We start from the raw sequence: 18,994 nt of genomic DNA on the forward strand, positions 1-18,994 counted from the left end.
ACAGTACTGTGTTAAAATTCAGATGGTTAAAAGCTGCATTTTTCTTTTGCATAATCAAGTTTCAAAGCTATATTAAGTTAACGTTCAGTTGTAAACTTTTGAAAGGGCAAACAGAAGGTTTTGTTCAGAGTTATGAATATTTCAGAATATGAACAACCTCCATTCCCACGGTGTTCGTAACTGATGTTCTACTGTAATTCTCATAGGAGATCGGTGCCTACGGACACTAGACTGCACTGGAAATCTCACTGCCAGATTTCCGTTGATGTATTTATTGATTTTGACTCCTGAGGTAGGGCATGATTCTGGCCATTGCCAGAAGCGAAATACAGCATTTAACATCCCTGTTAAGCTCTTGTAAGTCACCAGATGGGATACGATAGCAGATAAAGAAATGCTCTGATCTGCCTTTTTAGTACTCTGCTACCAGAGAAATGGACTGTTGTTACTGTAGTTATTGATCTGATACAGCAGAGGGTGGTCTGCATGGTTACAAATAATCTGTTCTTGAATTGAGCCTCCTGGCCATTTGCTCTTAAGTCAACATTTAGCCTTAAAATTCAGTCTGAGGTAGGGAGAGGAAGGGGAGTTTATGAATATTTTTGGAAATAATTCACAAGACTTGATTAACTTTTAACTCTATGTTCTTCTGATTGAATTGCACAGTTCCTTTTCTGATTCCTAGACTCAGCCCATGGCAGACACATACTGGAGGAACCAAACCGCCGTTCTGGAATTCATCCTCCTGGGATTTGGGAAACTCCCTGACCTGCAAATTCTTCTCTTCCTGCTGTTCCTAGTGATCTACATCACAACTATGGCCACAAACACCCTCATTGTGGTGCTTGTTGTGACTGATCGGCACCTTCACACTCCCATGTATTTCCTCCTGGGTAACCTGTCCTGCTTGGAGACCTGCTACACCTCCGCCGTCCTGCCCAGGGTGCTGGCCAGTCTCCTGACTGGGGACAAAGTCATCTCATTCCATGCCTGCTTCACACAACTGTATGTCTTTGCTTTTCTGGCATCTACCAAATGCTATCTCCTAGCAGCAATGTCTTACGATCGGTATTTAGTGATATGTAAACCCCTGCACTATTCAACTCTTATGAACACCAGGTTTTGTCTCCAGTTGGCTGCTGGGTCCTGGTTAAATGGTTGTCTGGCTATTACCATCTTTGTCTTATTCCTATCACAGTTAATATTCTCTGGCCCGAATGAAATCAACCATTTCTATTGTGACTCCATCTCACTGACGGAACTCTCCTTCAGTGACACACACCTGGTCATACTGATGGATTTCATCCTAATCTGTGTATTCGCCCTGCCTCCATTCCTGCTAACCTGACATCCTATGCGTCTATCATTGCCAACATCCTGAGAATCCCTTCCACCACCGGGAAGCAAAAAGCCTTTTCCATCTGCTCCTCCCACCTCATTCTGGTGACAGTTTACTATGGAGCCTTAATTAATGTCTACCTGCTACTGAGAGGTGACACACTGCGAGAGCTGAACAAAGTGTTCTCTCTCTGCTATAGCGGCCTTTAACTACCTAGGGAGGATGGGGCTAGGCCTCTGGTAAACCGAACAAGGAGCCTCTCAAGTTGCAGGGAGGGAGGTCTAGGTTGGACATTAGGAAAAAGTTTTTTACTAGGAGGGTGGTGAAGCACTGGAATGGGTTACCTAGGGAGGTGGTGGAATCTCCATCCTTAGAGGTTTTTAAGCTGCAGCTTGACAAAGCCCTGGTTGGGATGATATAGCAGAGGTTAGTCCTGCTTTGAGCAGGGGGTTGGACTAGATGACCTCCTGAGGTCCCTTCCAACTCTAATATTCTATGATTCTATGATTCTACGATTCTAGGTGACACACTGCGAGAGCTGAACAAAGTGTTCTCTCTCTGCTACACGGTCCTGACTCCCCTGGTAAACCCCCTCATCTACAGCCTGAGAAACAGGGAGGTCAAGGCAGCCTTAAGCAAAGCCGTCCATAAATGTGGCTTTCACAGAACCATGCAGAGACTCCGAGATAATAATTTAAACTGAGGTTTATCAAAGCTGCCTGGTGATTTAACCAATCATACCCCATTCAAATGAAATTGGAAACTTCCATTGGAAATATCAGTTCTAATGTGGAAAATACGTAGATAATCTGCTGAGAGTTACCGAGGGTGTTTACGGTCCCATGCTGTGTCCATGTAACACAACACCCAGGAAAGTGAGGCTGAGGACAGCTCTGTCCCTCTCCACGTTTAGCACCGATACATGCCGTACGATGGTATTTTTCCCCATGGTGTCGGCTCAACATTCACCCTGTGTGAGAAGAGTGCACAGCATGTGAACGTGCACAGTGCTGTCATCGTCTAAGCCACAAAATCCACTAACTAGCCAAGTAAATCCCTGTTTATGTCCCCTCTTCATGGTTTCTCTATGCTAGATAATAAGGGCTGGTAATCAGACAGTCTAACACAACTAAAACGTAAGAGTGATGTCATGTTACTTGCTACTTGTCTTATGCCCCTTTCTTACACCACAATAGAGAATCCTGGTGGAGCTCGGGTCAGTGTCGTCCACCAAGGGGAAGGACGAGGGAGGGAGGTGGCCGTAAGAATGTTCCCATCATGGCGTGTTCAGCTGGTCACCAGGCGGAGGGGAGACACAATTGTAATTAATTTGTAAAACCATTAAAAAGCCATTTTTGATCAAAATAAATGTTTGGGTGATGAAAATACCAACTCCTGGGGCAGGATATGTGGGGACATAAACCTGGGAAATCTGCCATACCTCAGATTGTGCGTATTGCCATCTTTGCATACACAATGGCGTGTTGCCAATCTGTGACTGCTAGCAGCAAATACCTCCAGTGGCCGGAGATGGGGAACTAAACGGGGAGGGCTCCGAGTCACTGCAGAGAATTCTTTGCCAGGTGTCTGACTGGTGGGTCCTGCCCGCATGCTCAGGTTCTAATGGATCGCCAGATTTGGGGTCGGGAAGGAATTTCCCCCTGGGTCAGATTGGCAGAGGCTCTGGAGGGTTTTCTCCTTCCTCTGTACCACGGGGCACGGGTCACTTGCAGGTTTAAACTAGAGTAAATGGTGAATTCTCTGTAACTTGATGTCTTTAAACCATGATTTGAGGATGTCAGTAACTCAGCCAGAGGTGAGGGTCTATGACAGGAGCATGTGGATGGGGTTCTGTGGCCTGCAGCATGCAGAAGGTCAGACTAGGTGATCACAACGGTCACTCCTGACCTTTAAGTCTATGAGTCTATATCCCTCTGCAAACCAGCCATCCCCCTAGCACTCACAGGGGCCGGAGGCAAACAGCCAGGCCCCAGCAGTGACGTTTGGACACTTCTCTAGGTAAGCTTCATAGCTATTACATGGGCTCAGCCCAGCTGGGATCTGCACTGGCAAAGCAACTGCACCAGGCTCACCGGGGCCCTCGGGGGTAGGGAGGTGGGGCAAACAAAGTGGTCGACTCACAAGACAGGGGCAATGGGACTGTGCAGAGCCAGCTGGGGGCTTGCCAGGGCACACGTAGAACGGAGTCCGTTCTTGGGACTGGGCCTGTAAAACGGTCATCGGGGAGGGATCCCGCACGTGGCCCTGCAGGGCAGAAACCGCTCTGCTGCTGCCAGCTCCACCCAGCGTCTCAAAGGGAGAAGATAAGAATGGACACATTGGGTCAGACCAGTGGTTCATCCTGCCCTGTATCCTGTCTTCTGACAGTGGTCAATGCCATGTGCTCCAGAGGGAAGGAACAGAACAGGTCACCATCGAGTGATCCATCCCATCACCCACTCCCAGCTTCTGGACCTATCCTCCATGAGCTTCTTTTTTGAACCCAGTTATAATCTTGGCTTTCACAACATCCTCTGTCAAGGAGTTCCACAGGTTGACTGTGCATTGTGCGAAGAAATACTTCCTTTTTTTCGTTTTAAGCCTGCTGCCCATTATTGTCATTTGGTGAACTCTAGTTCTTGTATTATGGGTAGGCGTAAACAGCATATCTTTATTTACTTTCTGCACACACATCATGATTTTATAGACCGCTATCATATCCCCTTTAGTTGTCTCTTTTCTAAGATGAAAAGTCCTAGTCTTTTTAATCTCTCCTCATATGGAAGCTGTTGTATAACCCTAATAATGTTTGTTACCCTTTTCTGTTCCTTTTCCAATTACAATATTTTTTTTTTAGATGGGGCAACCAGACCTGCACATAATATTCAAGATATTGGCGTACCATGTATTTATATAGAGGCAATATGATATTATCTGTTCCTTTTCTAATTAGTCCCAACATTGTTAGCTTTTTTGACTGCCACTGCACATTGAGTGGATGTTTTCAGAGAACTATCCATGATGACTCCAAGATCTGTTTCTTGAATGGTAACAGCTAATTTAGACCCCACCATTTTCTGTTTTCCAGTGTGCGTTACTTTGCATTTATCAACATTGAATTTCATCTGCCATTTTGTTGCCCAGTCACTCAGTTTTGTGAGAACCCTTAGTTAAGTCCAAAGCAGACTGCAAAGAGTTACAATCTTGAGTACAGATTCATAGAAGATTAGAGTTGGAAGGGACCTCAGGAGGTATCTAGTCCAACCCCCTGCTCAAGTCAGGACTAACCTCAGCTAAATCATCCCAGCCAGGGCTTATAATTCATTTCTGTATTTGAGCAGGCATATCTCATCAGTGTTTGTCATCTGACATCTGCAAACTGCTTTAGTAAATTTCAGATGTTATTGGGGTCTGGGATGCTACAGGGTGGTTGTAAAGGAGATTTTCAAATGCACCTTGTGCATAGGTCCCTGTTTGTGGATCTGCTTTCTTAAACTAAAATGAAAAACAAGCATAAGCAGGACAGTTAGGATGCTAATGTGGGAGACGTGTGAGACCTGGGCCAGATCTCCAAAGGTATGTACGCACCTCTTGGGATTTACAAAAGTGCCTAAGTAGGTTAGTGCCCAACTCCCACTGACATCAAGGGGAGTTAGGTGCTTAGCTCACTGTAAGTGCTTTCCAAAATCCCATTAAGCCCCCATCTGCATCTTTAGGGGCCTAAATAGCTTGGAAAATCAGGTCTTCTGTGCCTCAGTTTACCCCTCTGTAAATTAATGAAAATAAAGATGGTGAGGGGCTCAGAGGCTAAGGGAATGGGTGGCCATGTTAGTACCTGAGCTTAGATCGTCTGCACAGAAAGGCCAAATCTTTTCAAGGTATCCAGTCGCCGAATAGGATTTTCAAATGCATCTTGGTGCCTAACTCCCATTGCTTTCAATGAGTATTCAGAGCCTGGATGCTTCTGAGAATCCCCCTGGGACTCTATAGCCCAAAGGTCCTAGGCGCCTCACTTCCACTTGAAGCACCTTCAATTTAAATGCCAGAATCTGGCCCCTCTGGGATTCACAAAAGCCCCGCTCAGCTGCCCCTGAATGCCGGCTGTGCATAAATTAATTCATGCTGCACTTACATTACCCTACGTGCATCAGTTTCTGCCTCTAAGCAGGTGCCCTGTGTGCCCCATGCCAGGCTTCTGGGCGCCTAACCTGCTGAGCAACGTGCGCACACCGGAGGGAAGAGAGGTCTTCCTCCGCCGAATGTCCCTGAAGGGCCCAATCTCCTCCACCCACGGTGGTGGTGCCCCAGGACAGTTGTAAATTATGGTGCATAAAAGAATCAGTAGCTTGTAGAGTTCCCTGGGCTGCCCCTTCCCTGTCACACCCTGGCCTCAGAGCTCTCTGTTCAATAACAATCCTTGGCACGCTGTCCTCAGGTCCTCCTGTGCCCTCTGGCTGGTGTCATGGGGTTTAAAGCCAGAAGGGATCATCTAGTCTGAACCCCTGGGCAGCGTAAGCCACCAACACACCCAGTGCCCGCACACTAAACCCAGCCACTGAAATTGGACCAATGTAGGACAACCCACAAGATACTAGATGATTATGTGCCACAGGCAGAGAATAGGGGGGACAGGGGAGCCCCAGTGCCCGAGACCCCCGCAACAGGGGGAAATTATTAAGTGAGATACACCTGGTAATCCAACTCAGAGCCCAGCTCATGCCTTCGAAGATCCCATCTTGAGCCAAGGGCATCCTGGATGAGTCGCTCACTTTTCAAAGGGGCCAGAGGCTGGAAATGACTTAATAAGTCTCGTGATATTTCAGCTGGAAATAGCATCCAGTCACCATCTCAGAGCTCTGTTGGCTCAGTGGAGCCAGGGGGAGTAAAACAAATACAATTTATTTTGAGCCTGACAATCCAGTTCTGATACTGCTGGATTGCAGATCTGTGGAGTAAGAAGAGGTCTTTTCTTTTTTTTTAAATTTAATTAAATTTCACAATGGAGCTGCATTGATGGAACTAGAATCATAGAATCATAGAATATTAGAGTTGGAAGGGACCTCAGGAGGTCATCTAGTCCAACCCCCTGCTCAAAGCAGGACTAACCTCAGCTATATCATCCCAACCAGGGCTTTGTCAAGCCTCACCTTAAAAACCTCTAAGAATGGAGATTCCACCACCTCCCTAGGTAACCCATTCCAGTGCTTCACCACCCTCCTAGTAAAAAAATTTTTCCTAATGTCCAACTTAGACCTCCCGCCCTGCAACTTGAGACCGTTGCTCCTTGTTCGGTCATCTGCCACCACCGAGAACAGCCTAGCCCCATCCTCCCTGGAACCCCCTTTCAGGTAGTTAAAGGCCGCTATCAAATCCCCCTCACTCTTCTCTTTTGCAGACTAAACAAGCCCAGTATAACTACTTAAAGTTATACATTTTGAGCTGACTGGGAAAAAATATTTCATAAGATTACTAAACAATTTGAAAAACATGTTTTATTGCAGAAGTTTTGGAAAGTAGTTATTTTTAAATAACTATTAATGGAATTTTTATCTAAAAATAATGAGTTTTTGTTTTTTCAGTTTTCCTTTGGGAAAGTGACATTTGGGAAGTGACATTTGGGAAGCGACATTTGGGAAGTGAAATTTAATATTGATAAGAGGTAGCCACTTCCCTTCCCTGATTAACACCAAGCAGAAATAACCTAGAAATTCAAAGACTGTCGTCAAATGACATATATAAAGTACATGAGGAAAAGGGCATACAACCATCAGCCATGTAAGTTGTATTAATGAATTTATAGAAATTAATACAATCAAAGCACACATGGGAAACACAAATATACCATTGTTTGCTTAATTGCGACTACAAGTTTTATAATCCAGTGTAGGAAGCCCAAGTTTTAGTAGAATATTAACTGTGATGGACCTATTAAATAATGGGAAATATACCTCAAAGAGCCTGATTCCCCATGGTTGGCCAAGCCTATGAAGGCCTTACCCTCAACTTGACGGCATTTCCCCGTCTTTGTGTCTGTCTATTATATGATAACTTTTGAATTGCACATTTGATCAGTTCCAAAATTCCAGGGAATGTTTTAGGCACCAATGGCCAGAACCCTGTTGATTTTGGGGAAATCAGAAACCAAAAGAGGATAAAAAGTGGGCCACATGATTCTGCCATATGACTCACCCAGCCACATCTACAACCACTTCTGCAATTGTCAATAGATCATACAACTGGTTCATGTCACCATTAAAGCCCTCCAGCCTAACAATACTTGATCTCATCTCCGCCCAATAGAGTTTAACATCTTGACATCCTGCATTACCCATAGAAAAAGAAGACAGATAAGTAGGGGAAGGACTAGGGGGAAAGGTGGGTATTGGAGTGTGCACACAGCCTTTGCCATTGGAGGAGAGGGGGAATGAAGGGACACACAGAACCACTGCTACGGGGGAAGGATGGGGACCCTCGTATTGAAGGAGGGCAGGAAGAGATGCACACAGAACCCGTCATGGAGGGGAGATGGGGGAAGGTGTGGGGAATCCCTGAAATGGACTGAAACTCTCAAGTACAATGAATGAATGGTTACTGACATAACTAGAAGCCAAAAGCTTGGAAAATTGGGGAAAGAAACTAAAACCAGATATTACTTGGAAGAATGGGGAAAAATCTGGAGGAAGGCTAAACACACATTTATTTGTGTAACTATCCACACAAATTGTTACCAAATACTTCATCTATGGTAATTCACTCTACTTAAGCTCAGGAAAATATATAATAAATGGAGTCATAAACACACTAGAGAAAATGTGGAGGAATAGCGGCCTGTCTGTTCATATGCTGGCAATGCCCTAAGATAATCAGACAGAAATAAGAAAACATTTTAGAAGAAAATAAACAGACCTTTCAAGATCACTAAATTCAAGCCACCTATAGATCTTAAAAACTATAGCACAAAGTTGGTTACTGACTCAGGGAAGGACTGATTCACAGTTATTGCTAGTAACCAGTTCAGTGAGCGCTCATGTTTGGAGAAGGGCAGATCCACCAACATTAGTAGCATGGAGAAATAAAGTATGAGCAAGCCTTCCAATTGAGAAAATGGGAAAGATCCCCAGATCAGGGTCAAATAGAATGCATAAGGAATTAACAACTTAATTGGGAGCTGAATATATAACAAACTTCATGCTAAGAGGCTGACCAATGCATTTTTTCCTAATGTCACAAATAGGAATTATGAATGAAAAATATTAATCTGATGGAAATTTCATGTAGGCTAATTATTACAAAATGGAAAAAGAGATCATTTAAAATAAATTCTGTCTTTATAGTTTCCTCCCTGAGGACAGCATTTGGCTTATTAATCTTCTGATGGCCATTTTCATCTCGGCATTTCTCAACGTATAGATCATAGGGTTCAACATCGGGATGATTACAGTGAAAATGACTGAGACCAACTTGTCCATGGGGAATTTCTGGAAGGGCCTAGCGTAGATGAAGATGGAGGGTATGAACTGTAAACACACGACTGTGATCTGAGTTCCACAGGTGGACAGAGCCTTGTGCTTCCCGTCCGTGATGTGTTTCTTTATCTTCCTTAAGATGACGGTGTACGAAACGAGCAGGATGATGAACATTACTATGATGAGCATCCCACTGTTGGAGACCATCAGCAACTCGACCAAGTAGGTGTCAGTGCAGGCCAGTTTGATGACTTGCGGAACATCACAGTAGAAATTGTCCAGGATGTTTGGACCACAGAACGGAAGCTGGAGGATCAGTGCAATCTGAACAGCAGAGTGAGTCAATCCACCCAGCCACGCCCCTGCTACCAGCCCCATGCACACACCTTGGTTCATGATAGTCAAGTATCGCAATGGTTTATAGATAGCCACATATCGATCAGCTGCCATCAGCACAAAAACAACAATCACAGCACCGGCGATGAAGTGGAAGAAGAACATCTGGAGGATGCACTCTTTGAATGAGATAGTTGTGCGCTGGGAGAGGAGACCCAACAGCAATTTTGGAGCAGTGACCGATGAGTCACTGACATCTAGGAAAGCCAAGTTGGCCAGCAGGAAGTACATGGGGGTGTGGAGCTGACGGTTGGTGATCACTGTGGTGATGATGGTGACGTTTCCCAGCCAGGTTGTCACATAGACTATGAAGAAGATGACGAAGAGGAATCGCTGCAGCTCAGGACTCTGGGTGAGGCCCAAGAGGACAAATTCTGTCACTATGGAGGTGAAGTTGTGCTGTTCCATTGACTAGCCTCAAAACATGTCTACAGAGGGAACGGTAATAATTAACATGAAGAAGTTCCTATTACTCCCTCCTTGAATTACTAATATTAAGTCAACGTTAACTCCTCTTAAACAGAATTTTGTTTAGGAATTTTCTTAGCTTACTAAATTCAGGGAGGGGCAGCCCTGCTTCAGCAGGCCCTACGGTCATTGGGAGTGAAGAAGAGAAGCCTATACACCAGTTCAAGCCCCTGTTTCTATTCATATTCATGAAGATCTGATGCAGCACACCTCCTGGGACCCAGAGGGTCAGGTTTGGGAAGAATGTGGGTTGCAGAGAGTGCTCTTAGGATGGACTGCTCAGAGTCCAGTGGTTCTTAACAGGCAGGTCGCAAGGAAGTGTCAGGAGATCATGATGACCAGAATGTCCTTCCCATATTCATAAGCAGCAGGGAGGTGCCAGGTAGCTCCTAGCCCAGACTGAAGAGGAGTTGGATTGGAAAATTTGAGAACCACTGATTAAAGTGATTCACATGTCTACCGTGTGGCCTTGACATCAGAGGTACTGAACATCTGTAACCCTCACTAACCAAGTGATGGTTGTTGTCCCCATCTATTGGCTACAAGAAGAGAAGAAATTAAGTCTTATTATCTTTAGCAGGCATTACATGTACTCACCACATCTAAAATAAATCCAGTCCTGGAATTCAGCTGCCTATGGATCGGGGGGCTTAATTTTAAACACCTGTATCTGAAAGCTGTGAACACACCAAGATGTTCACACCACGTATGAATCCAGATTTAAATTTTCAGAACTGCTGTGGGATAATGGATGCTCAATTGCCATTAATATTTTAAAATATCTCTAAAAGGGATTGGAAAAAAAAATATTCCCAATGACACGTCTCCATGATATAGTCAATATTTCTAAGTTTTCATGGTTTCACTTTTAAAGCCAAGAAAATGATCATTTTTATGTCATTGGTGTTCAAATCCCAATTTTCATTTGGTTCTAAAGAAGTTATAGTTTCAATTTCAAATTGAATTTTAAATTTTGATTTTTTTTCTTGGGGGGGGTCAACCAAAAAATCTTTTTAAACTGTTATAGACCTCAACATGCTTTGCAAAGGAGGTTGATCCATTTTACAGATGTGAGAACAGAGAGTTTGCTCAAGATCACCCAGCAGGGCATTGAAAGATCCCAGAATAGAACTGAGATCTCTGCAGTCCTGGTTCTGTGCTCTTACCATGAGGCCATGCATCTTTCAATTCCCCACTATTCCCTCATTTTTATCCTTTTTTTTTCATTACCTGAAGATTTTTCTAGCTAGAATTTGGGCTTTGAGGAAACCTCATTTTTCTGCAGGAATCTTTTTTTTTTTTTTTTGCCAAAGAACGTTGGCCAGTCCTAAACATCTCCTTCTTAAAGGACAGGGCTGTGTTACTGAGCACTGTGGGGGATAATGGCTTTGTGCATAAAGCACTGGACTTGGAAGAGTTGGGTTCAGTTTCTCCCAGCCACGGACAGCTTCTAGGAACCTGGATAACTCACATCCCTACTTGGTCTAAGATTTTCAAGGGCAATTAAGAGAGTTAGGCACAGGGAATCTCACAGAGATTTTATCTGCATTTTTATCTGCATTTCCCTGGGCTTTTTCCAGTTTTCACTTCTCAGCGCCAGCCTGCGTCAGAGATCACAGCTTTCAGGTCTGGAGCTGCTGCCGTCAGAGAAGCCTGGTCAGACAGATCTAGTCTTACAAAGGTGTCAGATAGTTTTGGTAGTAAAGGCTTTGCGGGTTGTTCTCCTCCTAACCCGCTTCAGCTCCTCTAAAATCCAAGCAAATATCTGAACCACCCTCAGCACTTACGTCCCCTCCGCAGTAACAATGCCTATCTCTAGTACTGCCGTGCAGGTTTTGTACAACAAGAGTCAGTAGCTCATGCAACCTGTGTGCCGGCGGCCATCTCAGGGTTGGCTGCCTCCGAACAACTGAGGATGGTCTGGGGAAGTCACCTCTCATGGCTGAATGCTGCTCTCCTGTCTGGCTAGGGAAGGGCGCCTGCTTCCAAAGAGGAGACAGGCACAGAAATCTGTCTGTTATATCACATCTGAGCCATACACCAAGGCTGCGGCTAGGATCGCTGAAATCCCCCTGGGAGTTACTGAGTCAGATCAAGAGAACGGCTGCTTCAGAGATTTGAGAATTCAGTCTCCAAGGGAATGATTAATAAGCTGATGGAGTTTTTCATGTTGTTTATGGTTATTTTTAGCGGCTGAGTCTGAACAGGCTTTGGAAATTTACCGAGCTGATGGGACTTGGCACACAGACACTATGTGGGGCACAGAGGCTGCTTATGTCAACCTGGCTGTGGAAGTGTCTTCACTTAAATTTGCCTCCCACTGATCTAAGTGCCCTGCTATGCTGATTTAACGCCACCACCTCCCAGAGCGGCGCAGAGTCACAGTCGATGTAATTAGGTCCATGCAGCGCCACTGTAGACACTGTGTTACTTAGGTCAATGCTTAGTGGTCTCCAGGAGCTGTCCCACCAAACCTCCCACTGATGGCTTTGGTCGCCATTGAGAACTCCACTACCCAGTAGACTGGTAGACAGGAAGCCACCCCTCCCCTTTCAAGCCCTGCAAATGTTTGAAATTCCTTTTCCAGCATGCCTCCATTGTCGAGTGCAATTGCCCCACTGGCCATGATGGCTACAGGCTGCAGACACGCTGCTGCCTGGCGTAGACGGGAGGTGTTGGCTCTCCTGGGCCTGCGAGGAGAAGAGGCTGTGCTGGCACAGCTCTGAATGAGCCAGAGAAAAGTGGACATCAGTGAGCCGATCGCTCGGGGGATCGCAAGAAGGGCTAGCAGAGGGACCAGCAGCCGGGCCTTGTGAAAGTCAAGGTGCTGCGGCAGGTGCTCCAGATGGCCAATGATTGATCGGGCACTGAGCTGCAGACCGGCTGCTTTCACAAAGAGCTGCACGCCATCATAGCATCATAGTCATGGAAGTCAAAAGCTGATAACCAGAAACCTCACAAAAATGACATGAATGCAGTCTGAAAACCAGAAGCCGTAACTGTAATGGGTGTTCAGTGTAAAAAGAGGGTGAGGGATGTGAAAGGGCAGCTTGAGTGTGTCATGGCACCAGGAGGCAGTAGAGGATAGGAAGAAATGATCATTTATACAAATAGACAACATCAGATAAAGATTGGGGCAGGGGCAGCTATACTCCATAACTGGCACTACAGGCAACAGAGGGTGAGGGATGGGAAAGGGATACTTTATACAGGGCACTAGGGGCAGCAGAGGGTCAAAGTGCTGCCGTGATCTCACAGTGCAGTAGCGTGCTGGGGATAGCATTGTTATTATTTCATTATTGTCACCAACATTTTCACCCACATTTTCAGCATTCCAGTTTGGTACAACTCTGTTGAATTCAATGGGGCTGCATCCCCAAGCATTAGCCCAGCTCAGTATAATTAACATCTCATTTATGCCCAGGAGTCTGTGGCTTTGTAAGTCTCGCATGCTGGTCACGTGTCATCCACCCACCGAGGTTAGTTATCTCTAGAGCACCTCTCTTTCCCGTGAGTGGGTTTCATTACATAGGCCTACAGAGCACTTTAGCAATGCATGAAACTGCATGTCAATACGAAATGTAACTGACCACCGAAATGCAGGCCTCTCTGGGATGCAGCGAGTATAATGTCATGCAACGCTGTTAAACAGATGATTAATGCAGGAAGGAAAGACAAACTCTGTGTGTCTGTGTGATTGTCACCCCCTGATGGAGAGAACGACCACAGCTCAGTGTGTGTGTGTGTGTGTGATGGAGTCCCACAGGAACTGTGCTCTGGAACCACTCGAGGTGAAACCAGTCAGGACTCTACTGCCCAGAGTCTGCCCCCACCCCAGCGTCTCCACACACCAGTGTAGCCGCCTCCTGACTCTGGCCTCGGAGAGTTCAGTCCCCTTGCTCCGCCTCAGCTGCCCTGTGGGTCCCCTTGGATGGGGCCCTGGGGAACCCTTACATGCCTGCAAAAGGGCCATGCGCCCCGCCTTGCTGTCAGCAGTGATTCACAGCCAGCGTGGGAGTCAGACGGGTTTATTAGCTCTCAGGATCACAACGTGGGAAGACTTTGTGAGCAGCTGAATTAAAGGTTACAGCAGCGACCTACTAGGGATTGTGCCACTACAGTGCTTCAGTGTAGACCGACCCTACAGCGACGGGAGGGATTCTACAGTCACTGTTGCTAATCCACCTCCCTGAGAGGTGGTAGCGAGGATGATGGAAGAATTCTTCTGTCGACCTTACTGCTACTACACCAGTGGTTAGCTTGGCCTAACTATGTTGCCCAGCAATACAGCTTTGGTCGGCCGAACCTTTTAGTGCAGACCTCGTCTTAAGCATCTAGGTCTGGATTTTGGGGACCCAAGTCCTCCAATAGATCATATTCCATTAAAAGTGGAAAATCAAATATCTAAAATGAATAGGGATAGAATACAGATTAGGGATAGGATACAGAATGACCTAGACAAATTGGAGTATTGGGATAATTAAGCAGTTAGTTAATTAACTAACTCATTGGGCTAATTAAGTAGTTAAGTACTTAATCATATTCAATTAAAAGTGGAAAATAAATATCCAGATTGAGTAGGGATAGGATACAGAGTGACCTAGACAAATTGGAGGATTGGACCAAAAGAAATCTGATGAGGTTCAACAAGGACAAGTGCAGAGTCCTGCAATTAGGACAGAATCCCATGCATAGCTACAGACTGGGGACCAACTGGCTAGGCAGCAGTTCTGCAGAAAAGGACCTGGGGCTTACAATGGATAAGAAGCTGGATATGAGTCAACAGTGTGCCCTTATTTCCAAGAAGGCTAATGGCATATTGGGCTGCATTAGTAACAGCATTGCCAACAGATAGAGGCAAGTGATTATCCCCCTCTATTTGTCACTGGTGAGGCCACATTTGGAGTATTGTGTCCAGTTTTGGGCCCCGCATAACAGGAAAGATGTGGACAAATTGGAGAGAGTCCAGAGGAGGGCAATGAAAATGATTAGGAGGCTGTGCGACATGACTTATGAGGAGAAGCTGAGGGAACTAGGCATGTTTAGTCTGCAGAAGAGAAGAGTGAGGGGGGATTTGATAGTGGACTTCAACTACCTGAAGGAGATTCCAGGGAAGATGGAGCTAGGCTGTTCTCAATGGTAGTAGATGAAAGAACAAGGAGCAATGGTATCAAGTTGCAGTGGGTGAGGTCTAGGTTGGACATTAGGAAAAACTTTTTCACTAGGAGGGTGGTGAAGCACTGGAATGGGTTACCTAGGGAGGTGGTAGAATCTCCATCCTTAGAGGTTTTAAAGGTGCGCCTTGACAAAGCCCTGGTTGAGATGATTTAGTTGGGGTTGGTCCTGCTTTGAGCAGGGGGTTGGACTAGATACCTCCTAAGGTCCCTTCCAACCCTCATCTGCTATGATTCTATGCCCCCATTCCACTCTATGGGATGAACTCTCTGAGCTGTTTAACTCTTCCTCATTGTACTATGGCCACAAAGTATTATGATACACACCCTTCCCTCACAAACAGAGAAGAAAATGGTGCATCAAAGGAGATGTAGTCCAGCCAGAGAGCATAGCCTACAGAAGACTATGGAAGCACAAGAAACCTGAGCTGCAACCCCCATGAAACATTGCAGGTCCAGCCATAGCCACTTGACCCAAGAAGTATGCTGATATAAATAATACTGAGAATAACATAACGGCTGAGAATTTCAAAGGCCCCTAATGTCCCACTGAAAGTCAATTGGAGCTGAACATTTACTTTTATTATAGACCTTTCAGAATCTTAGCCAATGTCAATAAGCGTTCTTCTCTGGCATACAGCATTTCCACTGTAATCACTGTAAACATCCGACCTCTGAAAAGATGTAGCTGAAATAGAAGAAGCCCATAGGTATGTGAAATCAATTAATAGAGCCAAGGAAAGATTTCCATGTGAGGAGAAATTGAAATGTGCAGGCCTGTTTAGTATAGAAAAGAGGTTATTAAAAGGGAGTATGACATAAAATAAATGTTACATAAAATAATGAATGACCTAGACAAGGCAAACTGGATGCCCTTTTTTACCATTTAATAGAATTCAGGGGAACAAGTAGTGAAATTAAAAGGAAACCGATGTATAAAATAATATAAAAGGAAATATTTCCTTACACAACTCATAATACAGCTATTAAACCATTGCCCCAAAGTGGAATTAGGCCAAGAACTCAGCTGGTTTCTAAAAAGCATGGTATATATATATGGCTGAGAAATTCCTCTGTTATGTTAAATAAGGTGCAAGTACCTAGATAAGGGGTATAAACCCTCATACTTCTAAGCATAAGGGGAGGATTCTTCCAAAGCTGTCTGAGGGAGTTAGGTACTCAAATGTTGATGTTAAAGAGTTATGAGTTCCTAAATCACTTAGGCTAGGCTAAATGAATGAGGTGGAGATGATCATCTGCCACTTAGAGGCATATAATTCTTCACTTTGTATTCATCAATACAGGATTTCTTGCACTTTCCTCTGAGGCACCGTCTTGTGAGGCGTCCCATTAGGATATTAAACTATGTGGACTGCTAGTCTGAAAGGTGTGACAAGTCATAGAATCATAGACTCATAGGGCTGTAAGGGACCTCGAGAGGTCATCTAGTCCAGTCCCTTGCACTCATGGCAGGACTAAGTAATATCTAGACCATCCCTGACAGGTGTTTGTCTAACCTGCTCTTAAAAATCTCCAATGATGGAGATTCCACAACCACCTTAGGCAATTTATTCCATTGATTAACCATCCTGATAGTTAGGAAGTTTTTCCTAATGTCCAACCTAAACCTCCCTTGCTGCAGTTTAAGCCATTGCTTGTCCTGTCCTCAGAGGTTAAGAAGAACAATTCTTCTCCCTCCTCCTTGTCACAACCTCTTAAGTACTTGAAAGCTGTTCTCATGTCGCCTCTCAGTCTTCTCTTCTTCAGACTAAACAAACCCAGTTCTTTCAGTCTTGCCTCATAGGTCCTATTTTCTAGACCTTCAATCGCTTTTATTGTTCTTCTCTGGACTTTCTCCAATTTGTCCACATCTTTCCTGAAATGTGGTGCTCAGAACTGGACACAATACTCCAGTTGAGGCCTAATCAGTGCGGAGTAGAGCGGAAGAATTACTTCTTGTGTCTTACTTACAACACTCCTGCTAATACATCCCAGAATCATGTTTGCTTTTTTTTGCAACATCATTACACTGTTGACTTATATTTAACTTGTGGTCCACTATGACCCCCAGATCCCTTTCCACAGTACTCCTTCCTAGACAGTCATTTCCTATTTTGTACACGTGCAACTGATTGCTCCTTCCTAAGTGGAGTACTTTGCATTTGTCCTTAGTGAATTCCATCCTATTTACCTCAGATCAATTCTCCAGTGCATCCAAATCATTCTGAATTATAATCCTATCCTCCAAAGCACTTGCAACCCGTCCCAGCTTGGTATCGTCCGCAAACTTAATAAGTGTGCTCTCTATGTCATTATCTAAATCACTGATGAAAATATTGAACAGAACAGGACCCAGAACTGATCCCTGCAGAACCCCACTCGTTATGCCCTTCCAGCATGACTGTGAACCATTGATAACTATTCTCTGGGATCAGTTTTCCAACCAGTTTTGCACCCACCTTATAGTAGCTCCACATAGGTTGTATTGTTTGTTTAAGAGAAGGTCATGTGGGACAGTATCAAAAGCCTTACTAAAGTCAAGATATACCATATCTACTGCCTCCCCCCACCCACAAGGCTTGTTACTCTGTCAAAGAAAGCTATCAGGTTGGTTTGACATGATTTGTTCTTGATAAATCCATGCTGACTGTTACTTATTACCTTAATTATCTTCTAGGTGTAGGGAAGGCGGTGGATGTGATATACCTTGACTTTAGCAAAGCTTCTGATACTGTCTCTCACAGTATTCTTATCAGTAAGTTAAAGAAGTATGGGTTGGATGAATGGACTATAAAATGGATAGAGAACTGGCTAGAGCATAGGGCTCAACAAGTAGTGATCAATGGCTCCATGTGTAGCTGGCAACCGGTCACAAACGGAGTTCCCCAGGGGTCGGTCCTGGGTCCGGTTTTGTTCAACATCTTTATTAATGATCTGGAGGATGGGGTAGATTGCACCCTCAGCAAGTTTGTGGCCGACACTAAGCTGGGGGGAGTGGTAGATACCCTGGAAGGTAGGGATAGGATACTGAGTGACCTAAACAAACTGGAGGATTGGGCCAAAAGAAATCTGATGAGATTCAACAAAGAAAAGTGCAGAGTCCTCCACTTAGGAAGGAAGAATCCCATGCACAGCTATAGACTGGGGACCGACGAGCTGGGCAGCAGCTCTGCAGAAAAGGACCTGGGGGTAACAGTGGATAAAAAGCTGGATAGGAGTCAGCAGTGTGCCCTGGTTGTCAAGAAGGCTAATAGCATATTGGGCTGCATTAGGAGGGGCATTGTCAGCAGGTCACGGGAAGTGATTATTCCCCTCTATTTGGCGTTGGTGAGGCCGCATTTAGAATATTGTGTCCAGTTTTGGGCCCCCCACTACAAAAAGGATGTGGACAAGTTGGAGAGAGTGCAGCAGAGGGCAACCAAAATGATTAGGGGGCTGGAGCACAGGATTTATGAGGAGAGGCTGAGGGAACTGGGCTTGTTTAGTCTGCAAAGAGAAGAGTGAGGGGGATTTGATAGCAGCCTTTAACTACCTGAAAGGGGGTTCCAGGGAGGATGGGGCTAGGCTGTTCTCGGTGGTGGCAGATGACAGAACAAGGAGCAACGATCTCAAGTTGCAGGGCGGGAGGTCTAGGTTGGACATTAGGAAAAAGTTTTTTATTAGGCAGGTGGTGAAGCACTGGAATGGGTTACCTAGAGAGGTGGTGGAATCTCCATCCTTAGAGGTTTTTAAGATGAGGCGTGACAAAGCCCTGGTTGGGATGATATAGTTGAGGTTAGTCCTGCATTGAGCAGGGGGTCGGACTAGATGACCTCCTGAGGTCCCTTCCAACTCTAATATTCTATGATTCTATGATTCTATGAAATTGATTGCTTGATTATTTGCTCCATTTTCTTTCCAGGTACATAAATTAAGCTGACTGGTCTGTAATTCCCTGGGTTATCCTTATTTCCCTTTTTGTAGATGGGCACAATATTTGCCCTTTTCCAGTTTTCTAGAATCTCTCCTGCCTTCCAAGACTTTTGAAAGATAATTGCTAGTGGCTCAGATATCTCCTCAGTCAGCTCCTTGAGTATTTGAGGATGCATTTCATCAGTCCCTGGTGACCTGAAGACATCTAACTTGTCTAAGTAATTTTTAATTTGTTCTTT

At 44.9% G+C, this 18,994-nt stretch overlaps 1 protein-coding gene and 1 pseudogene across 1 annotated transcript; one reads left to right on the forward strand and one right to left on the reverse strand.

The window, feature by feature from the left end:
• The first annotated feature begins 694 nt into the window (after positions 1 to 694).
• On the forward strand, positions 695 to 2,042 carry LOC137161024 (olfactory receptor 6N1-like; annotated as a pseudogene).
• Positions 2,043 to 8,667: 6,625 nt separating this feature from the next.
• On the reverse strand, positions 8,668 to 9,609 carry LOC137161026 (olfactory receptor 4D2-like). The gene has a single exon (XM_067560029.1). The coding sequence runs from the start codon at positions 9,607 to 9,609 to the stop codon at positions 8,668 to 8,670; it is 942 nt and encodes a 313-aa protein (XP_067416130.1).
• Positions 9,610 to 18,994: the final 9,385 nt, after the last annotated feature.

Source organism: Emydura macquarii, unplaced genomic scaffold, assembly GCF_026122565.2.
Source record: "Emydura macquarii macquarii isolate MOO-44397 ecotype Brisbane River unplaced genomic scaffold, CSIRO-AGI_Emac_v2 contig_2237, whole genome shotgun sequence".
Taxonomy (NCBI): Eukaryota; Metazoa; Chordata; order Testudines; family Chelidae; genus Emydura; species Emydura macquarii.

Bases quoted from the DNA above. Each gene is read 5' to 3' on its own strand.
- LOC137161026 (XM_067560029.1), bottom strand. From the start codon at position 9,609: ATGGAACAGCACAACTTCACCTCCATAGTGACAGAATTTGTCCTCTTG.